The sequence below is a fragment of the Rhincodon typus genome, chromosome 34 (assembly GCF_021869965.1).
Source record: "Rhincodon typus isolate 14 chromosome 34, sRhiTyp1.1, whole genome shotgun sequence".
NCBI classification, from domain to species: domain Eukaryota; kingdom Metazoa; phylum Chordata; class Chondrichthyes; order Orectolobiformes; family Rhincodontidae; genus Rhincodon; species Rhincodon typus.
The window spans coordinates 6424732-6449860 of record NC_063365.1 but is presented as its reverse complement, the minus strand read 5'-3'; the positions used below and the strand labels follow the sequence as shown (position 1 = coordinate 6449860).

Below are 25129 nucleotides of genomic sequence, written 5' to 3'. Positions count from 1 at the left end.
ATCTGAGACGACAGAGTTTAGTATCTTGTCAAAAGGTCATCCCAAATATTACTAACTCCCAATAATGACTGCACAACAGAGAGGGCTAAATATGTAACAAATGATGCTACAATAGGGGATAATGATACATGATTAACGCAGTGTCACACTAAAGGGTTAACTATGTACAACGATATATTTCTTCAGCTTTGTTTCTGAGGTTTATTTGTACTACATTATATTATTGGAACAGCAGCCAAGAACTGTACAAAGTTTGATATTAGTCTGAGAATAATTATAGGTTATTTATAAATCAGAGCTGGTATGATGCATCAGAACCGGCCCGTGTCAGATTTACTTACTGTCTGTGGGGAGACAGTTAGAGTTCAGCACAAAGGCATAATTCTACAATCCCATTCTCTCAATAATTTGGAATCCCACTCTCATAAAATTGGCTCTATGCTGTCAAATCTCAGGATACTTTCAAAAGTCCCAAATTCATATTGTCTGCAAATGTTTGCCTCCATGACCAAGTTTATCAATATCTGGGATAATAAAACTCAGGGCAGACAAGGAACCCTCGAAGCATGACAATAATACCAGATGTCACCCTAACCTCAATTTCTTGATCTTGGTAGATTACCAACCATGAACTAATTGCAAAAACAACACAAGTAAGCAGCCACAAAAATAGAAATTGCTGGAAAAGCTCAGCAAGTCTGGCAGCATCTGCGGACAGAAATTAGAGTTAACGTTTCAGGTCGAGTTCCTTGGAACTGTAATTTAGTAATTAATTCACGGTCACTTCTCTTAGGCATGCGCACCTTGAAGAAGTTCTGCTCCTCTGACAGGATTTCCATTCCAATCTTTTGTCTTGTCAACTCTGATTTCTCTCCACAGATACTGCCAGAACTGCTGAGCTTTTCCAGCAATTTCTATTTTTGTCTCTGATTTACAGCATCCGCAGTTCTTTCGGTTTTTACAAGTAAGCAGCCCATGGCATTAAAATATTGATAATATTACTCGAGTCACAGAATTGCCTGTAATATGACTTGCGTTTGCATTGTGTCACAGAGAGTAACCGTTTGGGGAGTTATCAGAGCATCAATTACAGATCACACCAAACAGGGAAAAACGCAGGGAAGTTTTTTAACCTTAGGCCTGGCAAAGAAGTCAAAGTTTTCCAAACACTTGCCAAGAATTTTTTTGTTGTTTGTGGGCATTGTAGCTGGGAAAATGTGGCAGGTAGCTGATCTAACAGGTATTTTTATTGCTATTTGGGTGTGCAGGTGTACATAAACAGGAACAAACCACTCTTTAAACAGCAGTCTAGCTATCACCCAAACTGTGGAGAAGATGGTGTAGTGATTAGTAACACAGGTTATTGGAGACATGGGTTCAAATCCCCACAAAGCAGTTGGCGGAATTTAAATTCAATTCATAAATCTGGAATATAAAGCTAGTCTCAGTGACCATGAACTTACCAAGCAAACCCCATCTGATTCACTAACGACTTTTAGGGAACAAAATCTTATGTTTCTTACCCAGTGTGGCCCTACATGTGAGTCCAGACCCTTGGCAACGTGGTTGACTCCCAACCGCCCTCTGAAATGGGTAAGCATGCCCATCAGTTTGAGGATGACTGGGGATGGGCAACAAATGCTGACCTTGCTAGTGAGTCCAACACCCCAAGAAAACACATTCAACACTTCCCACTGGTGTATTGTGTACTACCTTGAGTGACCAGGATGGATTTTTTTGACTGAATAGTCTGCATTGGTGCTGTTAATATTATTCAGCACCTTTTTTTAAAATTCATTCATTGGATAAGGGCATTGCTGGCTGGGCCAGCATTTATTGCCCATCTCTAATTTCCCCAAGGACAGTTAAGAGTCAACCACATTGCTGTGGATCTCAAGTCACATGTAGGCCAGACCAGGTGGGGATGGCAGTTTCCTTCCCTAAAAGGCATTAGTGAACCATATCGGTTTTCCTGACAATTGACAATGGTTTCATGGTCATCATTAGACTCTTAATTCCAGATTTTTATTTAATTCATACTGGACCATCTGCTATGGTGGGATTTGAACCCAGGTTCCCACAGTCTCTGGACTAACAGTCTAGTGATAATACCACTAGGCCATTCCCTCCTCCGGAGGCTGTACAGCAACAAGCCTGACTGGACAATCTGATGTTTCTCTGCAGTCACAGTATTTCACCTATTGTCTTATTAATGCCTTCCCCCATCTCCAGCCCTGTAGCAAAGACCAGGTATCAGAGTTCAAAGAGAGCAGCAAAGGACAAGCTTTGGGATAGTAGGAACTGCAGATGCCGGAGTCTGAGATAACAAGAGGTAGAGCTGGATGAACACAGCAGGCCAGGCAGCATCAGAGGAGCAGGATCACCGATGCTTCGGGTCTGGACCCCTCCTCAGAAAATGTTTTCTTTCTTTCTTCCTTTTTGTTGCAAACACTCAGCATTTTGAAATGTGGCAAGCCTACACTGGAAGGGCTTGTTATACACTATTATCTGAGAGGCCATGCATGGGTTTGAACACACTGTAATCATAGAATCCCTACAGTGCAGATAGAGGCTGTTTGGCCCATTAAGTCTGCACGGATCCTCCAAAGAGTATCCCAACTAGACCCACTACCCCACCTTAACCCTGTATTTACCACGGCTAACCCATCTAGCCTACACATCCCTGGAGACTACCAGTCAATTTAGCTTGGCCAATCCACTTTATGGTGGAGGAAAAGTCACCATTGAAGCAGCCGAAGGTGGTTTGGCCTTGGACACTGAGGAACTCCAGTGGCAATGTCCTGGGGTGAGGTACTGGTTGTGCTAGGACTGACCCCAAATAATGGAAGAGCCCCCTGATTCCCATTGACTTTGATTTTAATAGAGTACGTTAATGCCACACTCAGTCAAGTGCCCTGAGTATTTTGAACTCCAGCCACAAGAGAACCACAACTCTGTTTAATAAATCTAGTCTCCCTCATTCTCAGCCTCAGTAACATTCCAGCTTTTAACATCAAAGGCCACAGAACTTACCAGGAAAGGTGGACAAGTTTCCACATGCACAGACCCAGTGCCAATTGCTAATATTACATTTCTCAAGGCAAACGCTTCATAATGAAAAATTTACCTCATGTGACATTTTGTTTAATTCCTTCCTTATATGAGTGTAGGCTGCATGAAAGCTCCAGGTTGCTGTAAGCTCACATAGCTGCATAGTTTAGACAGAGCTTTATGCATGAATAGGAATGGGCACAAGTTATGATCTGCACAGCAGAGTTTTGGATTTTCAGAATTTCCTTTTAGAGGACAGCACGATGGCTCAGTGGTTAGTACTGCTGCCTCACAGTGCCCGGGACCTGGTTTTGATTCCAGATTTGGGCGATTGTCTGTGTGGGTTTCCTCTGGGTACTCCCATTTCCTCCCACAGTCCAAAGATGTGCCGGTTGGGTGTATCAGCTATGGTAAACGCAGGATTACAGGGAGGGGGTGCTCTTCAGAGGGTCGGTATGGACTCAATGGGCCGAACAGCCTGCTTCCATACTGTAGGGATTCTATGATTCTATTCAATGGTGTGGGTGTTGCTGGCTGGGCCAGTATTTATTGCTGTCCCTAGTTGCCCTTGAGAAGGTGGTGACAAGCTGCCTTCTTGAACTGCTGCAGGCTGACTCACAATGCCCTGATGGAGGGATTTCCAAGATTTTGACCCAGTGACACTTAAGCAACGGCAATATGTCATAGAATCCCTACAGTGTGGAAGCAGGCCCTTTAGCCCAGCAAGTCCACACCGACCCTCAGAGCACCTACCCAAACCCATCCCCCTTTTAACCCATCTAATCTACACAACCCTGAACGCTACAGGCAATTTAGCCTGGTCAATCCACCTAACCTGCACATCTTTGGACTGTGGGAGGAAACCAGAGCAAACACATGCAGACACGGGCAGAATGTGCAAACTCCACACAGACAGTCGCCTGAGGGTGGAATCGAACCCAGGTCCCTGGCACTGTGGGGCAGCAGTGCTAACCACTGAGCCACCGTGTCACCCTGATATTTCCAAGTCAGGATGGGATGTGCCTGGGAGAGGAACTTGTAAGTGATGTTGTTCCCATGTATCTACTGCCCTTGTCCTTCCAGGTGATAGAAGTTATGGGTTTGGAAGGTGATGTCAAAGAAACTTTAGTTTACTGTTGCAGTGTACCTTGTCATGGGACACACTGCTGCCACTGAGTGCCAGTGATGCAGGAAGAGAGTAGCGAAGGTGGTGCATCAAGTGCCAATCAAATGGGCATCCTTGTCCTGGATGGTGTTGAGCCTCTTAAGTGTTGTTGGAATTGCACTCATTAAGTGGAGAATATTCCATCACAGTCCTGGCTTTAGCCTTTTAGACAGTCGACAGGCAATTGGGTAACAGGCCAAGAGTTAACTTGCCGCAGGTGATGAGCCTGGGTTTACTGCACAGCAGGAGGCTGGCGAGAAGGATGGCGGAATAGTGAAGCCTAATGTTAACAAAAATGAAGGCTGCAGAGACAGGGACAGAACCAGGTGATACCATGGAAGTGGTCTTAGAGATGGAAGGGATGTGTGTTTGGAGGGACAGGCAGGGATCAAATAAGTGCTGTGTTCAGTTCTGGTCTCCCTGCTGTGGGAGGGGTGTTGTGGAACTTGAGGCGGTTCACAGGGGATTTGCAGGTATATTGCCTGGGCTGGAGGGTTTGGGCTGTGTTTTGGGATGGCGGGGGGAGGGGGGGGGGGGGGGGGGGTTGTCGGGGGGATGTTTGGGGATCTGGGTTGCTGAGTTGTCTGGGGCTGGTTTCCCTGGAGCATTGGAGGCTGCAGGGTGACCTTGTGGAGGTCTTGGGGGGCATGTGGGGAGCATGGATGGGGTGAGTGGCCGTGGTCTTTTCCTCAAGGTGGGGGAGTCCGGGGCTAGAGGGTGTGGGTTTGGGGTGGGAGGAGAGGGGTTTGGAGGGGCCTTAAGGGACAGCTTTTTAATGCAAGAGGTGGTGCTTGTGTAGGGTGGACTGCCAGAGTGGGTGGTGGAGGCTGGTGCAGTTGCAGCATGTGGGGGGGGTGTGCATCTGGATGGGTTTTTGAGTGGCAGTGAGGTGGGGATTTGAGGATGTGGGCCAAATGATGGCAAATGGGACTAGATCAATTTTGGATATCTGGTCAGCATGGAGGAGTCGGACCAAAGGGCCTGTTTCCATGCTGTACAACTCAATGACTCTATGACACTGGGGTTGTGCAGAAACTTGTTCAGATTGAGACAGGGACCGACAGAGGGGATGGAATCAATGGCTGGGGAACAGAAATCTGTGGCAGGCACCAGTGGCAATGCCTTTGGTTCTCCCAATAAATAATCAGTTATAGCCAACAAAGTGAAACTCTTTTGGTCAGATCGGAGTCCAGTTTCAGGAACTATGGTGATATGTGGGCAATGGGCACCACAACACAGTGCTTCTTTTACCCAACTAATGATCCAGAGGCACAAGTTCAAATCCCACTGGAGCAGATGAGGAATTCAAAAATAAATTCAATTAAAATCTAGAATATAAAAAAAAGTCTCAGAATGAAAGCTGTGAAACTTGTCCCAATTGTCATAAAAACCTATCTGGTTCATTGATGCCTTTTAGAGAAGGAAATCTGCCATCCTTACCTGGTGTGGCCTACAAGTGACTCCAGACCAACAGCAATGTGGTCAACTTGTAAACTCTACCAGTCAGTCAGCCAATGAAAGAAGATGGTTCACCACCAATATCTTCAGAGTAATTAGGAAAAAGCAATTAACGCTGGTCTTGCCAATGGTGCCCACATCCCATGGATGGATAAAACGTTCATACAGAAGCAATACATTTTGCAAGCTTTGCTTTGGGCTTTCCTTGAAGCCAAAAGTGAAATAATTCCTCCACAGTAGTGGTGATTCTGTGTCAAGGTGTGGTCAATTTTCAAAGTGAAACGATTCCAAACTGGCTTGAAGGACTTCCACTCTCCAGTCAACTGTGCTTTTTGCATGTTTTAATTGTACTGTGTGTCTGATCAGCTCAAATTCTACACAATGCAAAACTGCAACATAAATGTTGTTTGTGTTTTGCTGCTGCACCAGTGCAGTGCACAAGCAGTTCTCCACCTAAAATCTGATGAAGATAATTGACATACCACAGCCCAGTCAGGATGCAATGATCTCTCACAGATCTGTGAGATCTCTCACAGCCTGTTTATCCAACACTGATACCGTAATGTAGCAGGAAAAGAAACTTGCTCTCGAAGGTTGCCACCAGCAACTTAAAACAAAATTCATGCACCCCTCCTAATCTTTACTGTTGTATATTCTGGTTCAGTGCAACTTCAGGGGAGACGATGGCCTAACAGTATTATCGCTAGGTTGCCAACCTGGTGATCCAAATAATGTTCTGTGAACCTCGGTTCAAATCCCACCACAGCAGAAATGGAAATAAGGATCTAATGATGACCATGAATCCCATGTGGCGCACTAACTTTAGGGATGGAAATTTGTTGTCCTTATTTGGTCTAGCCTACATGTGACTCCAGACCCACAGCAATGTGGTTGATTCTTAACTGCCCTCTGGGCAATTAGGGATGGGCAATAAATGCTGCCTAGCCAACGATGCCCTCATCCCATGAATGAATAACAAAAAATTTATCCCACTGGTCATATCACTTGCTCTGACCTTTGTTATACACAGATTTAACTATAAATATCTGATACATGTGTTATGTTTTCCCCTAATCTTCTCTTATTTCTACTGACATACATTGCCAATTCACAGCCTTGGTTGAAAGGTCCATTAGCAGTTGCTTGGATTTAGGGTGAGAGAGAGGAGTTCAGAGACAGTTTGAGGGAAATTCCTTTCAGCCAGATGGGCAGTGGGAATCTGGATCTCATTGCCTAAAAGGGTTCAGAGGCTCTCATAATACTTAAAAATGACCTGGAAATGTGCTTGATGTGATACAGAGCAAGTAGGATGAGGCTGGCTCACCAGTGCAAACGCGATAGGCTAAATGGTCTCTGTCCATGCTGTAAATCTCTATGACTCAACCATCCCCTGGGCACAGTGCACCTGATATTAACTCTGTTAGGGGGCGGATTTTAAGTGGGCCAAAATCCCAGCCTGTGTTTCAGTTCCCTGTTTACTCATGTTCTGGGCTGTGGGAAAACGATTGGGAAAAAGATGGTCTTATCTGTTTACTGTAAATCCTTGGTAGACATCCTGCTGATGGCCTGATATGGAGGAGGAACATGTGTACAGAAACAGCCAAGCTCCAGCCAACACGGCTACAGCTCATGGAACATCACCACCAAAACAAAAAGATAACATGACATTGCTTTCATACCATGAAAAGTGTTGAGCAAGCGATACGGTCACTCACCCAGCTCCAGCTGTGCCTAGGGGCGAGACTTACCCATGAAGGACCCGACGCTACAGATCAGACTGAAGAGGCAGCTCTCGGGAGGTAAGGTACCACACTTACTGTAGGGGGAAGGAGAGAGAGAGAAAATGGTACTGAGCATCACAGATGTTTCTTGTGTAAACAAAACCAGCAGCTGCACGAACTTTCACCTAATTCTCATTCTGCTCAGGGTCCTTTGAAGGGCATTTTAGGAATTTCAATCTCTGGAAGAGCCAAAGCCCTTGGGTCAATATATTTCCAGCCCGAGACAGAGAGAAAATGAGAAAATAAGATTGAGGAGAGCAAAGGAAGAGAACGACTAAGTGGGAACGAGAGAGAGAGTGACAGTGAGAGGTAGATACAGAGAGATTAAAAACTTTTTAAAGTTCCCTCAAGCTTACTTAGGTCAGGTACGATTTGCCTGGATAGGATGTAAAACAAAACTTTTCACTGTATCTTGGTACATGTGGCAATAATAAATCAAATCAAGCAGATCATAAAACAACCAGAAGATCACAGAATGTTGGAACAGAGGCATTGAGAATTGTTTTCATTTCACTATTGATATGTATAACACCAATGGCCAACAATCCAATTAAAGTTGGATAGGAAATCCGCAAGAGGATTTACAATATCGCCTGCTTTCTCCTCACTAAATCATTACAAAAATTTGATTGCTGAATTAAACTGAAAGACTTTCAACAGATTTTCACTCCTGTGACCATGTAATGAGGCTGTCTATCACACAATCATGACAGAGCTTCTTGTTTCATTTAACAAAAATAAAAATGAAAGAGCTGCAGATACTGGAAATCAGAAACAAAAATAGAAATTGCTGAAAATACTCAGCAGGTCTAGCAGCATGTGTGGTGAGAAATCAGAGTTAACGTTTCGGGCCAGTGACCCTTCCTCAGAACAGAGGATCACTAGACCCAAAACGTTAACTCTGCTTTCTCTCTACAAATGCTGCCAGACCTGCTGACTTTTTCCAGCAATTTCTGTTTTCATTTCTTGTTTCATTTGCTGGGCGCTGGCTCCCTGGAAAATAGTGGCTGGGCAACTGAGGGCTTAGGGCAGGGAGGCCTTTGTTTTAGCATGAATTGAGAAATGCTTGCAGCTACAGTGCTATCTCTACGTTGGGAAGGTTACTCTAGCCCTAGAAAAGAGGGAAATTCCACCCTCTGAAACCGTGGAGGAGGTCAGGCAGTCTACATGGCTTGACAGAGTTTCCTGGAATCAAAGCATTCTATCAACTCTCCTCAGAGTCTCTTCTATCATGTACCATCACTGACTTGGCCACTAATTACATATTTAATATTAACCCTTTATTCTACGCAGCCAGTCTCAGAGTTCAGAGGCTCGCATTGCACAACTCGCAAGTTTGAAGAAAATTAATCCCAGTTTTCACAGAATCATATTGTACGGAAGGAGGTCATTCAGTCAAACCTGCCTATCTCTTTTAAAGAGATAGCTGGTTCATGCCACTTCCTTCTTCTTTTCCCATAACTCTGCCTATGTTTGTTCTCCATCTATTTACAGAGGAACTTACCAAGTAGGAGCAAATGTAGGCCATTTGGTCCCTCTCTGCTAATTAATAAAATTCTGGCTGACCTGATTGGCCTCTCCTTTCTACACCCCAAAATGCTTCAGCTCCCCTGTCAATTAAGAACCAATCTAACTCAGCCTTTATTCAATCAGTCAGCATCCACTGTTCTCTGTCTATAAGACTGTAAGATAAAGGAACAGGAGTAGGCCATTCGGCCCTTCAAGCCTGTTCCACCATCCAAAAAGTGGACACTCCTCACGTCCAATTTCCTGCACTTTCCCCATAGACCTTGATTTCCCCTACTGAGCAGCAATCTATCCATCTCAGCCTCTGGGAAAGAGAGTTCCACAGACTAATGACTCTGAAAGAAAAAATTCTCCTCATCACTGTCTTAAATGGGAGATCCTTTGTTTTTAAACTGAGTCCCCACTTCTAGTCAATCACACAAGGGAAACATCCCTGTCGTATCTTCTTAGGATCTTATCGATTTCAATAAAATCACCTCTGATTCCACTAAAATCCAATCATTATAGGCCCACAGTCCGACGTTTTCTCGTAACCCTTCATTCCCACAATCAGTCAAGTGAATTTTCTCTGCACTGCTTTGAATGCAATCATGTCCTTTCAGAAATAAAGCAGCAAAAGGTACAAGGTTTGGGCAGCACTGTGGCTCAATGATTTGCACTGCTGCCTCACAGTGCCAGGGACCTAATTCGATTCCAGACCTAGGCGCCTGTCTGTGTGGAGTGTGCACATTCTCCCTGTGTCTGTGTGGGTTTCCTCCAGGTGTTCCAGATTTCTCCCACAGTGCACACAGATGTGCAGGTTAGGGTGGATTGGCCATGTTAAATTGCCCATAGTGTCCAGGCCCAGGGATGTGCAGGCTAGGTAGGTTAGCCATAGGAAATGCAGGATTATAGGGTTAGGGGGGATGGCTGTGGATGGGAAGCTCTTGGGAAGGTCAGTATGGACGCGATGGGCTGAATTGGCCTGCTTCCACACTGTAAAGATTCTATGATACGCTAGATATGGCCTCATCAAGGCCCGTTATCCACTGACATTTTGAAAGTTACAATTGAATCTCATTCCACCAACCTTTCAGTCAGTGCATTGGTAATGCTTGTGTGTGAACGAAATAGAAAGCCTATCCAGTTCTCACCAACAGCAAGACTAGAAAACTTATGCTAATCTGGTAACACCTTAGCTTCTGCTCTGTTACTTAAAAGAAAATAATATTTGGGGAAATATTTTGTTTCCCAGGTTAACTCTATCAGAAATGTGCAAGACAGTCCAGACATGTGCCCTATTTAACCCAGACTTGTACCTGAATGACGCCAGCAAAATCTTGACAAGACACAAGCTAAAATTTAGGAAGACTTGAGTATTACTGAGAAAAGAAATATTTTGTCAAAGCTTTTCATCTTCCAATCATCAGGACAGTTTCAAGAATACCAATATAAAGAGAAGACAACATATACACCGCATGAGAGATGAATGCCTCAAGTGGGAGTGATATTGCAATGGAGAATGCACCAGTTTATGATGTTCAACAGTTAACTGTTGAGTCTTTTTAATTTTTTTTATCATGCATGTTATCTGAGGTATACTGGGCACATTTTAGGACCAAAACTGACAGTCTTATGCCTGTTCATGAGTTTGTATGATACATAACAAGAACTGATCTGATCAGGATAGCCATTATCCCCCACAAAAACAGAAGTTGCTGGAAAAGCTCAGCAGGTCTGGCAGCATCTGTGAAGAAAAAAATCAGAGCTAACGTTTTGGGTCTGGTGATGCTTCCTCAGAACTGGTGTATTCAAACACTCTTAATTGCAGTTGCAAATTCAATTATATCATCTACACACTGGAAAAAGGCAAGGGGTAGGATACTGCCTGTGTTTAGGTGTTTCTCATTAGTTGGTGCATTCTTCACAGCAACACCACTACCTAGCAGAGTCAACCAATCTGAACTCTCCTCTATACGGTAAAAAAACCTTCTGATACTTCTTGTGGATTGTCCTGATGACTTCAAGGTGACCAATTTTGACAAGTTGCGCTTTTTTGCGTCAATATTCACATTCTGTCCTACCAAGCGACTATTTTGAATTCACATATCAGATGAGAAACTTGACTGCACCAGTCAGCATCAAAACACACAAATGAACCCTGCTCATATTAGAATTCCTCAAGTATCTGCGTGCGAACTGTTAACCAAATCTATAACAATTATGGGTTGGGTGTGTGCACATCTCAACAGCATGTAGACCAAATACTATACACTGTTATACAAACATCAACACATCTATTGTCCCAGCATGTCACCCTTATAGAAAACAATCATCTGAAATTACCTATATGTACACACATTACAGATATGAGCAGAAATATTTCAGCTATCTATGTGTTAAACAAGTAACATTTATCAGCTAGCTATACACTCACCATCACAGGGATACAGACACATTAAGCAAGTGAGCAAAAAAACACTTGGCAGATACAATGTGGGAAAATGTAAATAGAGAAAGACTGCAGAAAGCTACAAACAAAGGGATTTGGAAATCCTCGTCTACGAACCACAAAAAAACAGCAAAACAAATAAGATAGTTAATTTTTCCATTCTGGGTATTTAAAGCATAGATGCTGCTTCTCAGAGATGGCAATTAATTTCCTTACAACTTAATCATTGTGGGTTCGATGTCAGCCATTGGTCAGATGTAGAATGGAAACTAGAACCCATGCAATGACTAAATATCAACTCAATAGCAACCTGACATTAACCAAACACAACAAAGACATCAACTGGAATTCTATGTGATTTCAGCAAGGCATCCAGAACCCAAGTATCAAGTACTGACTAAACTTCATAGAGATGTACCGGTCAAGTACTGTACATTGACGAAATATTTACCAGTGAACGCATGGGAAAAAATCTTGCCATTGACGAAATTATTATCAGTAATCCACTGAACAACTGGACATTGACAAAATAATTATCAGTGATCTATTGAGGAATGGCTGGGCATTCCCTAAACAATTACCAATAAACTACTGAACAAGGACTGGACAAAAACAAAGTTGCTGGAAAAGCTCAGCAGGTCTGGCAGCATCTGTGAAGGAGAAAGCAGAGTTAACGTTTTGGGTCCGGTGACCCTTCCTCAGAACTGAACATTGCCTACCAATTATCAGTGATCTACTGAACAAGGGCACAGCATTAACTGTTCCCACCTGTACCACATTTTCAGACAGTCAGTTCCAGATACCCACCAACCTCTGGGTGAAAATATTTTTCTTTAAATCCTCTCTAAACCATCTATTCTTTACTTTAAATCTATGCCACCGGTTGTTAATCCCTCTGCTAAAAGGGAAAGTTCCTTCTTGTCTATGCCCCATATCCCTTTGTACACAGTGCCTTGGGTCATTATGCTGCCTTTAAAAGGTGCTATGTGACTGCAAGTTGTCCTCCGTGAACACGGTATTAAGGTGCTTGTGAGGCTTAGTGGCAGAGTTGCCATGTGGGTACCCCAACTAAGCGCACACTTCTCTTAACTGGGCCCAGCATTCTTTGAGTGCAGGTCTTTATCTGATTGGTCCACAGCAAGGTTTCTAAAAGTAGGTGCTAAACCCATTTCTAAAATGGCTAAGGCAATATTAATTTGACATCCTGTGTCGTTATCAGCAGGGTAGGTGTGGACCCTCCTACCCAACAGTTCTCTCAAAACAAGCCCCCTCTATGAGACCACTATTTGACCTACTCTGTTTTATATGCTCAGTATGTCGCAAGTCTGCAACGAGTGCATAAAGAAATCTACGGATGTTTTTAATCTGGAGAGAACTGTCCCAGTCAGTCAGCTTCTGTCAATACAGAATAGTACTGTACAGTTTACAGGCTCATGCCTGAATCATTAACTTGGTCAAGTTCTTGACTGACCAATTTGGCACCTGCTCTAATTTCGTGTTTCAGGTTCTCAATAGTGGTGCAGCATTCCCAGTCCTAGATCAGTTTTCCTGAAAAATTTACAAAAGATTGCATATTGCCTGTAAAATATGTACATGTAGTGCTATAATAGGACATGCTGTACAGTAGTCTGGGATCATGTATACAGTACCTGTAAACGGTACCCTGCACTGTGTTCTGTATAACAGATTACAAGTTACTAAAACCCTGTAATAAAAGGTACTGTATATGCAATATCCTTGCATGGAATGATGGTGTCTCCTACATTTATGCAAATATATTAATCAAATGTAATACTGATAAAGGGGCATACTGTGTTCCATTTACTGGATCAAACCAACAGGGAGACGGAATATTGGATAATCGATAATAAATGTTTCCTCTAATCACTGTCAACTCCTACCCAAAATTGAGGCTGTGGTTTTGACAAAATAGCGGGTTTGAGAGTGCAGCAGAAATCTAAAGCTGGTATAAAGTGACAGTTTGCTTACACAGGCTGTGGCGCAGATGCTTTTCCAAGGTTAAAGTTGAAGCAGGTTGCTGGCACAGACTGTTGCCAACCCCATGACATGTATACCTTGCTGGCATTGATCTCTGGGGCAGCATAGAGAGAGCGCCTGATGCTGTTTAATCCATAATGAACCTCAGGACTGTGCCCTGTCATGTTGGGAGCCATGTGTGTCCATTAATTAGTGTAAATCTTGAATCACTGACACTAACACATCCGTGTGAGCTGCTTCAAGAGTTAGTCTCCAGTCAGATGAGGCTGTTATTTAAAACAAAATCCCTATTCATATACAATGGCCCACAAAATTTAAACATGGCATTCCAAATAAATACACGTGCACATAGAGTTGGTCTGTGTGCAGAGAATCAGTTTGACCCGGCCACCTATACCTGACCCTGATGTGCTTCAGCACCCTCAGTGTCCCCTACCCCACCAGAGTATCATTCGGATTAGCCTGCAGCTTTCTAAATGCCTACTGCCTCAAATGTCAAATTAAATCCAGTGTGCACTTGGAGCATGGTTGGAGACTGCCCAAAGTCTGTCTGAGATTGCGGCCTTTCCTCCCTGCTATCTTGGTTTATGCTCAGTCCCTGGAACTGGAAGAGTGCGTTTCTAAACAATCTGCACTTATTACAGTGCTTTTACCCCACAATTAGTGTGCTGCATTGATAGCAAGGCTGAGATCAACCAAGTTTTAAAACGAAAGTGTTATGGGGAAAAGGCAGGAAAGTGAAGTCGAGGATTATCACAACGGCCTTGATCTCATTGCATGGTGGAGCAGACTTGATGGGCTGAATGGCCTACTTCTGCTCCTACATCTAATGGTCTTTGCCAATGAACTACCGAACAAGTACTGGGTAATTAGTGATCTACTGGACAAGTACTGAGTATTGACAAAATAAAAACCAGTGATCTACTGGACGAGTGCTATTTATTGATTAAACAGTTATCAGTGACAGACTGGACAAGTACGTGGTATTGATTAGCAGTGATCTATTGGACAAGTACTGGCTATTTATGCAATAATTACAGTGATCTACTAGACAAATACTGGGGATTGAATAATAATTGCAGTGATCTACTGGATAAGTACTGAGTATTTAGGCAATAATTACAGTGATCTACCAGACAAGTACTGGTTATTGATGAATAATTACAGAGATCTACTGGACAAGTACTGGGTATTGATTAATAATTACCAGGGAACGACAAGGGACACACTAAAGCACAAGTAGAAGAAAATGACTGAAAATGATTGGACAAGTACCAGATATTGTCTTGTTACATTGCAGATGAAAGCTAGACAAATGGAGTGCTTGGCTACATATTAATCAATCAGGCTATTGCAAGATGCTGATCAGTTAGACCTGGATAACATTGACCTTAAGTCGTGAAATCTTTAATGGGAACTGTTCCAAGAACATGCAGTCATAGAGTCTTGCAGCACAGAAACAGACCCTTCGGTCCAACTCGTCCAAACAGGCCATGTTTCCTAAACTGAAATAGTCCCATTTTCCTGTGTTTGACCCGTATCTCTCCAAATCTTTCCCGTTCATGCACCTGTCCAAATGTCTTTTAAACATTGTAACTGTACTCGCCTCTACAACTTTTATGGCAGCTTGTTCCATGTACACACCACCCTCTGCATGAGAAAGCTGCCTCTCAACTTCCTTTTAAATCATTCCCCTCTCACCTTAAACCTCTAGTTTTGGACTGAAAAGTCCCAGCCTATTCCAGCCTCTTCTTATGACTCAAACCCTCAGACTCGGTAACATCCTGGTAAATCTTTTCTGCACCCTTAGAATCATTGAGAGTTGCCATCTGGCAGTGTGTGCAGTCAAATTACATTATAATCCAAAACAGGCCAGTTACCTTTCAAAACAAAACGTGGCCCTGAGAGAGCATGTCAGAAGAAGAAATTTGCATGGCAGTGGAAAAACAGCAGTGGAGACGGTCTAATTGGATACTTCAATCAAAGAGTCAGCACACACACAATGGGCAGAACGATTTCCTTCTGTACTGTACAATTCAACAAAACACTGGCATTGGTGAGTAGCAGCCTCTTACCTGACCAATGGAATATCATCTAAGGTGCAACATACTTTGGGTCCTCCCTGCGCAGAGACCAGGCCACATGATTCATTGTAAATCCTGCAAAGACAAGAGCAACGTGTTTGTGAGCCAATTTGCTTCATCATTTGCACTGATACCAGAATCAGAAAGGAAATTCACTTTCTCTTCCTGAGCAAACAATCAGCTTTGCTCACAAGTGCAGAACACAACATTATAAAACACGAGACAATAAGGTGTAGAGCTGGATGAACACAGCGGGCCAAGCCGCATCAGAGGAGCAGGAAAGCGGACGTTTCGGGTCTAGACCCTTCTTCAGAAGACATTATAAAATTATATAAAACATTACAAAATTATAAAACACGTTCTACTCTTGCAGTCGCTGCTAAAATCCCAGGTTAAATATTGACCAGAAAAATGTCTGGCAACTTACAACGTTAATGGCATGTATATAACAGCTTCATGCCGGTTTTAATGCTTTGAATAAAACCCAACAAAACATTACTAACCTATCTTAAATAATATAAATAAAAACACACACAATGCAATAGGGAAAGCTTATATTTTTTTTCTGATTTGGAGTTAATAGGTGGTTTAGTATAGTTGTTGCTAGAGTAGACAAATGCCTACATTAATTCAGTGCTAATTAACCCCATGTCCGACTTAGACTATCTCTCTGTAGGCAGCTGTTGAACTTTAGTCTTCAAGGGCCAGATCAAATATAGCCACTTAATTTACAGCCATGATCCAAAACTTAGATGACATGTGAAATATAATAGGCTTTTCTCCTGTGATACAGACGTTGGTGGGGCCAGGCAGGGGAGGAGAACAGCATTTTTACTCATAGTCACCTTGGTCTGGGCAGCAGTTCAAAGGCAATCTGGGCTACATTGGCTTCTTCTGTCAGGCCAAGAGGGTCTTTATAAATATATAAAGAGCAAGAAAATAACTATGGATAGAGTAGGGCCCCTTAGGGACCACAGAGGTAATGTGGGTAATTTTTGAGAGTGACAGATTAATCAGGGATAGTCCGCATGGATTTGTTAAAGGAAGGTCATATTTTACAAATTTGATCAATTTTTTTCAGGAGGTAACCAGGCGTGTTGATGAGGGTCATGCATTTGATGTGGTCTACTTGGATTTCAGCAGGGCTTTTGATAAGGTCCCTCATCACAGACTGATCAAGAAGTTAAGAGGCCATGGGATTCAAGGCAAAGTGGTATGCTAGATACAAAATTGGCTAAGAGCCAGGACGCAGAGGTTGACGGTAATGGGATGTATCTGTGCCTGGAAGTCTGTTTCCAATGGGATTCCGCAAGGCCTGGTGCTGGGGCCCTTGCTGCTTGTGGTGTACATTAATGATTTTCACTTAAGTGTAGGGAATATGACCAAGAAGTTAATTGATGACATGAAAATTGGTCGAGTGGTAAATAGTGAGGAGGATAGTTGCAAACTGGAGAAGGGTAACAAGGAATTCAACCCAGAAAAGTATGAGGTAATACACCTAGGATCAAGAAGACAAAGGAGTACACTACTAATGGTAGGATGCTGTAAACTACTGAAAATCAGAGGGACCTTGATGTGCATATCCACAGATCCCAGATGGCAGCAGGGCAGGTAGATAAGGTGGCTAAGAAGGCATATGACATACTAGTCTTTATTAGCTAAGGATCAAAATACAAGAGCAGGGAGGTTATGTTGGAACAGTATAACCTGTTGTTTGGGCCACAACTGGCATACTGTGTGCAGTTCTGGTCACCACATAATTGGAAGGATGTGACTGCACTAGAGAGCGTGCAGAGGAGATTCACTAGGATGCTGCCTGGGCTGGAGGGTCTAAGCTATAAGGAAAGGTTGGATAGGCTGGGCTTGTTTTCCTTGGAGCAGCAAAGGTTGAAAGGAACCTGATAGAGGTATATAAGGTCATAATGAGCATAGTTAGGGTGAATAGGAAGGCACCTTTTCCTTCATTATATGGGTATTAACAAGGGGGCATAGATTTAAGATAACAGGTAGAACACTAAGAGGGAAATTGAGGAGAAATGTTTTCACTCAGATGGTGACAAGAATCTGGAACTCACTGCCTGTGTTTGAATAAGAAACTTTGAATATTTAAGCAGCATTTAGATATGAATTTGCTTTACCATAGCCCCAGAGCAAAGGCCTAAGAGCAGGAAAATGGAAATAAATGTAGTCAAATCTCTACCAATCAGCACGGACACAACTTTTGGATAGACTTCTGATACATTAAAGTTGATCTTTCTCTACACCTTCTCTGTAGCTGCAACACTATAATCTGCATTCTGTACTATTATCATAGTGTACTGATGTAAGGTAATGATTTGCCTGGATAGCAAGCAAAACAATACTTTTCACTGTCTCTCAGTACATGTGACAATAATAAATCAAATCAAATCAAAGCAGTGCCCTGCAGTTTAATCCTCAATTCCTGAGACTCCAGGCCAGTCCTGGAGTGTTGGCAATGCAACGGTAAATGCATTTGAGGTACAGATAAAATATAATTTAATAAAATGGTACAAAGGGCTGAATGGCCTATACCTGTTTCTAATTTTCCTAAAACCTTAACTGTAAAGGGCTCAGGATCCAATCTGAAACATGGATGGATTACTCATTGCTTCAGTTGACTTCTTTTTGTTTCTTTTTGCTTCAGGTAAACCATAGCTTAATCCAAAGCAATGCTTAAAATAGAGAATAGTGTGTGTGGGTTTTTTTTTCTAAAACAGACCACAATCACTCCTTAAGTTATTGCTACAATTGAGAAAGATTGCCTGACAAGTTAAGACAAATCTTGTTGTGGGAGTTAAATGCAAGAGCGTTGAAATGGGGAAGGCTGCCAAAGTGTTTGGGTTATTATTCTCAGTGGCAGAGGTGAATTGGCATATTGTTTGGTCCAGACCAGGGGAAACAGCCAATCAGCTCAATTTTGGCCTGCAGCTTTGGCTCCATCATGTACAGCCTTAAGATAATTGCCAAAAATACCAGAATGGAGATGAAGAGTTTTTTTTTATTTTAACATAGTATGTTGTTTTGATTTAAAATGCACACCCTGTAAAAAGGTGGAAACAGATTCAATAGAAACTATTAGAAAGGAATATGCTGAAAAACTTGCAGGGACATGAGAAAGTGATCAGGAGTGCAGCTAACTGGATAACTCTTTTAAAAGGCTGACATGGTCACAATGGGCCAAATGGATTCCTTCATCAGGATGGGTCGTCTAAAACCAATCGTTTTGGGGGCTTGCAGATTGTGTGTGATCAATGCCCCCACTGGACGTTTAGGTAAGTTTCCTTCCATAATGTAGGGTTGTAGGCAATGTTCTCTTCCACACAGAGGCTCCCCGCAAATTTTTTAGCAGATGAACCCACTGACTTCAACTTACGAAGTCACTGCTGCAGATGGACTTTGAGTAGCAGCAAAAATGAGAGGGAAGGTAGCTTGTAGGAACTGTTTTAATTTGGATAAACTGCAATAGTTCCACTAAGCAAGAAGTTTAAGACAATGGAGCAGAGTCTCAAATGTAGAGCCAGGCCTCTCAGGTTTGAAATTGGGAAACACATATAATTATACAATTTTACCGTACAGAAGTAGGCTATTTGACCCATCATGTCTATACTGGCTCCTGAAAGAGCTACCCAGCTAGTCCCACTCTCTAGCCCTATTTCCACAGCCCTGTAAATTCATCATTTTCAAACACATATCCAGCTCTCTTTTGAAACATCCAGTGGAATCCACCTCTACCATTTTCCCAGGCAGCACATTCCAAATCTTAACAACTCTCTGAGTAAAGAAGTTTCTCCTCATCTCATTTCTAGCTCTCTTGCTGACAATCTTGAAGTTGTGACCCCTAGTTACTGACATACCAACTTGTGGAAACAGAATATCCTTCTTTACCCTGTCAAAATTGGTCATAATTTTAAACCCCTCCATAAACCCTCACCTCTTAACCTTCTCTGCTCCAAAAAGAATGAGCCCAATTCCTGTAATTTTTCCTTGCATCTAAAATCCCTCAATTCTGGTATCATTCTAATAAATTTCCTTTGCACTCTCTCCAGGTCTTGGTAACACCCCTCCTTAAATAAGATGACCAGAACTGCACACAATACTCCCGAAATAGACTGACCAATGATTTACAGAGGTGTAGCATTACTTCCTTGCTTTTATACTCTACACCCCTATTTGTAAACCCAAGGATCCTATAAGCCTTCTTCACAACAATTTCAACTCACCTGGCCACCTTCAGAGAATCATGCATGTGAACCTTGAGGTCTCTCTGCTTCTGTACTCCCCTCAAAGTTGTACCATGGAAGCCAGTATTATTTCTCTGTGTTTCTCCTACCAAAATACATTATCCCCACATTTCTCTGCATTGAAATTCATCTGCCAGGTGTCTGCCTATTTGGCAACTTGTCAACATCCCTCTGAAGTCCCTCAGCATCATCCTCATCACTCAATATTCTCCCCAGTTTAGTATTATCTGCAAATTTAGAGATTTTGCCCTCAACACCATTCTCCAAATCGCTTATGTAAGTCAGAAAAAGCAAGAGTCCCAACACCGTGGGGAACACCAATTTTAACTCGTCTCCAATCTGAAAAATGTCCATCTATACCTACCCTCCGCTTCCTACCTTTTAGCCAAGTTTAGCCAAGAATCTATCAATACCAAACATTTCTAATTTGCTAACCGACCTGCCATGTGGCACCACATCAAATACTTTCTGAGAAGACAGATATGCAACATTCACAGTGCTACCCTCATCCACTGCCTGTGTCACCTTGTCAAAGAACTCAATTAAATTTGTCAAATATGACCTGCCCTTGACAAAGTCATGTAGACTGTCTAACATTAACTTATGTTTCTCTAAGTGTAAATTTACCTTATCCCATAGTATAGCCTCCATCAGTTCCCTCACTATTGATATCAAGCTGACAGGTACATAGTTCCCTGGGTTATCCTTTGCCCCCTTCATAAACAACAGTGTCATATTTGTAATCCTCCAGCCCCATGGGAGTAAATCCTGTGTTCAGAGAGGCCTGGAAAATTTCTGTCAATGATTCTGCAATTTGCTCCCTTCCACTTCTCAACAATCTGTGATGCATCCCACCTAATCCTTGTGACTTCTCTACCTGGAGCAGTGCCAGCCTTTTTTAGCAACTCTTCTTTATCTATCTCTATACTGTTCAATTGCTGAGCACCCACAATTCAATGGGGTCATTGTCACCATCTTCTAATTTGGGAATGACAAAAGCAAAATATTCATTTAGTAGCTCTGCCATATCCTTTGCTTCAGTGAGCAGCTTACCCTGCTTGTTCCTTATGGGCCCCACTTTATCCTTCACTAATATGTTACTAATAATATGTCTGGAGAAATTTTTACTGTTTGTTTTAACCTGCCGTCCTTTCCTTAGGCTTCTTCTTAGCCTTCCTTATTCCAACCTTAGCCTCTCTTCTGCATTTGAGATACTTTTCCTGATTTCTACTGCTATTGTTAGTTTGGTATGCATTGTATGCCTCCTTTTTCTACCTTATTTTCTCATCAATATCATTAGTCATCTAGCTTTGGATACCCCATATTTATTTCTCATGGGTATGTACCTAGTTTGTACCCCATTCAACTCTCTTTTGAAATTCTCCTACTTTTAATCACTGTTTTATCAATCAAGCTGTGTTTCCAATCATTCTCCAGTTCAACTCTTAGACCCAAAAGTGTCTAAAAGAAACCATCAACAGCAAAAGGGTGTAGTAGTCCCATCAGAATGAGGGTAATGCTTGCTAAAAGTGTGTGTGGAGTCTTTGAACGTGGGGAGGCTTGAGCAACTATTTCATTGTTCTGGTTCAACAGAAAACCCTCCTTCTCTTACCACCTGCCCTCAACACACTGGAAGGATTTCCAGATTGATAATCAACCCACTTGGCAACATTTCAATGCAACTTCCATGATCATCTAGTCCTGAGATGTCAACTGAACCCAGAATATCTGGCCCAGAGGTGCGAACGCTACCCACCGCACCACAAAAGTCACGTTTGGAACTCTCCTCTGTAAGTGACAACTGAAGTTCAATCAATTGTTAATTTAAAAGTGTGATTGGTACATCTTTATTAGCTAAAAGCACGAGATTCAAGCACACAGACAGCCCAAAGATCATGAGATAACAAGGTGTAGAGCTGGATGAACACAGCAGGCCAAGCAGCATCAGAGGAGCAGGAAAGCTGACATTTCGGGTCGAGACCCTTCGGATTCTTTTTCTACAGGCATCAGGTCTTTACAAACATAAAGTTAAGGTTAATCTAAGAACACAATGTATTTACATGAATTTAAGCCTTGTTGTTCATGTCTTATTGAGGAAATACTTTGTCTATCTCTTCCTTTCTTGTTGAGGTCTTTTTCCTCCCTGGAGGTACTGTGCCCCTGCTTATTATCCTCCCTCAACACCACCATCTGCTGTTAGAGGCCCATTACAAATTGATATGGAGTGGAAGCAGATAAATAGAGTCAGATATTAGATCAGCCACGATCTTGCTGAGTGGCATAACCAACTCAAGAGGGCTAACTAGCCACCTCCTGTTGCTAAAATGGGTTTTGTACAGCAGCAGTAAGTCTACAATGACTAAGGAAGACGTGAAAGAAAGATCAGTGAAGCCAATAGGCTTAGCTTTTCACAACAGAACAAAGATGCACACATCAATGAAGCATGAGATGTCCCTATAAAGAATTATCCCAAACTAATCCTATTGCCTGGCTATCACCCTGTAAGCCTCTGTCTTCCTTGGTTCCAAATAGTTGTCTATTTTCTCTTCAAAGATTAAATTATCTCTGCTTCACCAATTCCCTGTGCTTAAGCGATTCATGTTCCACCAACTCTCTCAGTAAGAAAAACATCAAATGACAAATTGATGATTTCTCTCATCAAAGACTGTCCAGCTGGAGGAAATAGATCTTCCTAGCCCCTATATCTTAACCATTCATACTTTTAAAATCCTTAATTAAATCTCTTCTTAGCCTTCTCTGCTCAATGGAAATAGTACCAACATCTCAGAGTTAGCAAAACTTAAAACACACAAAATTAGAGGCAACCCTTTGATCTTGGTTGGACAAACTGCGAGGCAGGACAATAGGAGTCGGTGGTGAGATACAATAAGATATTCTCCCCAAGAATCTGTTCTGGGGTCATAGCTTTCCAACACATATTAATGGTTTGGATAGAAGATTAGAGAGTTATAATGTGAAGCTTCCAAATTACACTTGGTTATGTAGCACAGGAAGTTGTGTGGATAGCAGCAGGAAGTTACAAAACAACAGGGACAGGTCTAATTGAACAAGCAAAAACAGTAACAAAAGGGAATTCATTGTGGGGAAAATGTGAGATTGGAACCAAGAAAGATAAACAAGGATATTTCCATAAAGGTGAGAAACAAGTGAGTATTGAAGAACAATGAGATTTGGGTACGCCCATACAACTAATGGACAACCACAAAAAGTAATTAAATGTCAAATGGAATGTTGCAAAATAAGCAAGACTGACATGAGAAAAAATTCCTTTACACAGTGAGTGGTTAAGGTCTGGAATGCACTGCCTGGAAACGTAGTGGAGGCAGGTTCAATTGAGCATTCAAGGTGCACTTCACCTGCATAAACATCCCAGAGAGTGACAGGTTGCCCTGGAAACAGACTCAGGGCTTGGAAACAGTGAAGAAGGAAAAACCCAGCCCTGTGTTTCTGTCTACTTGTAAGCATCTGATAGTCAGGCAGTACGTTTGTGTCTGTGTGTGTCTCTTTGATTGAGAGTATGTTTGTGTAAGTCAATAATTGTTTGTGTGTGTGTCTGTTGGTGTACCAACAAGTGTACTTATGTGTGTTTCTGAGTGTATTCATAGCCCCACATGTTTGTGAGTGTGTTCATATCCCTGTGTGTTTCTGAGTGTGTGTATTGGTTTGAGAGTGTGTGTGTGTGTGCATGTCTGGTTGTTTGTAATTTATGTTTGTGTGCCTGTACTTGCCTGTTTGTTTCTGTTTTGAGTCCGTGTCTCTGTGTGTTTTCCTCCAATGTTCCTTATTAACTGCGCTTATTTTGTTTCAGTTCTGATCAGGGCTTTTCTGTGGATTACAAAAATCCTTTGCTCCTTCAACTATAACCAGTTTTCAGTGTGTTTTCAGCACTTTCTGCGTCTACTTTCCATTTCTTGCAGTGGCGGTTTGATTTCTGTTTCAGAAATTGGCACAGGTATAAAAAGAACAAGTTGTGGCATGTTCAGTATCACTAGGGTGAACTTGGGAGGATTTTGAGCACTTTCATGAGACACTCACTAATAATACAGAACGCAGGCAGGGAGGCTGCACAGCATCAAAGCTACTTGAGTTGATGCTGGGTGTAATATATGTTTTACAATGTTTAAATCAAAAAACTGCCATTCACAAAGGAATCAGAATGAAAGTCTGAAAAGGCAGCATTCTTTCTGGCAGAAAGGTATGAACTTTTGGGAAATGCTCACAACGTTCGGGAAGTATACACAAGAGATTAGCATCAAGTCCCGTGCACCCAAATCACCTATGTGCACTAAAGTACATTGACTCATGGCCTCATCTCCCATATCATCAATCTAAAATTCTCACAGGCTCTTTAAACCCCTTCATGGCTTCCCTCTTCCCCAGATTGATACACAGTAGCAGATATAACGCAGTGTGGAGCAGGAGGAACACAGCAGGCCAGGCAGCATCAGAGGTGCAGGAAAGTTGATGTTTTGGGTCGGGACACTTCTTCAGAAAATACTGTGTTACCTCTGACTCCAGCATCTGCAGTTCTTACTACGTCTTGGTATGCAGTAGCATTGCCCAAAGTCAGTGCGAGGATCAAACCTTCCTTGACCTACATCAATGACCTAGACTGGGGCATGCATGGCACAGTTTGAAAATCCGTGGGCAATATGAAAGTTTGAGGTATTGTACAGGATCATTTTAATCTTGAAAGGGGAACAGGCAGGTTGGTGGAATGAGCAGGCAAGCAGCGATGAAATTTAATCCTCACAGCACAATTACGAGGAGTCTGGAGAAAATTTCAGAGGGGCCACAAGTACCAATGAAGTCAGAGTGGAGGTTTTAGAGGCACACTTCACGTACATGAGGAATTTACGTGAGAACATTTCGCTCAGTCGTCATGTTTGTGGAATAGGTTTGAGGATTTTGGATATGTTGCCTAATGCTGTGTGCTCCTTCCTCAGGCCTCCTACTGGCGTTAGGCCTATTATAGGAAACAAAATATTTGGAAAAACAAAGAAGTTTATGCCAGCTACAGCCTAACCTCCCACACTCCCTGACACTGCAAATCAAGAACTTGGAAAGTTTTGAAATAATTATGGCTACTTAACAAAAAATGTACTGATGATAAAGTTGATGTCAATCTACCTATTGAATCATAAAATTAGGGAACATGAAGCAGTTTGCCTTACACTGAGCATGAGAATTTCCAAGGGGAATTTTATACCGTACTGTACTCATGCCTGGGAGCAAATGGCTTGTGCAAAATCCTGGAAGTCAAAACAAAGTCCTTCAGTGTGTACAATGCAAATCCCTGTAGCTTTCAGCAACTCCGAAGTTTTCTATAAACAAGCAAACATTTCACCACA

General features: G+C 42.3%; 1 protein-coding gene across 2 annotated transcripts in view; it reads right to left on the bottom strand.

Moving 5' to 3' along the window:
- The window catches only part of LOC109923371 (transmembrane protein 150A-like), a 95414-nt gene that overhangs the window by 34518 nt on the left and 35767 nt on the right, over positions 1 to 25129 (bottom strand). For both annotated transcript variants that reach the window (XM_048616432.1, XM_048616434.1), the window contains 2 exons: positions 15487 to 15570; positions 7423 to 7490 (listed from right to left, as the gene is read on the bottom strand). In XM_048616432.1, coding sequence (XP_048472389.1) covers positions 7423 to 7490; positions 15487 to 15570 — 152 coding nt within the window. The remainder of the gene's footprint in view (positions 1 to 7422; positions 7491 to 15486; positions 15571 to 25129) is intronic.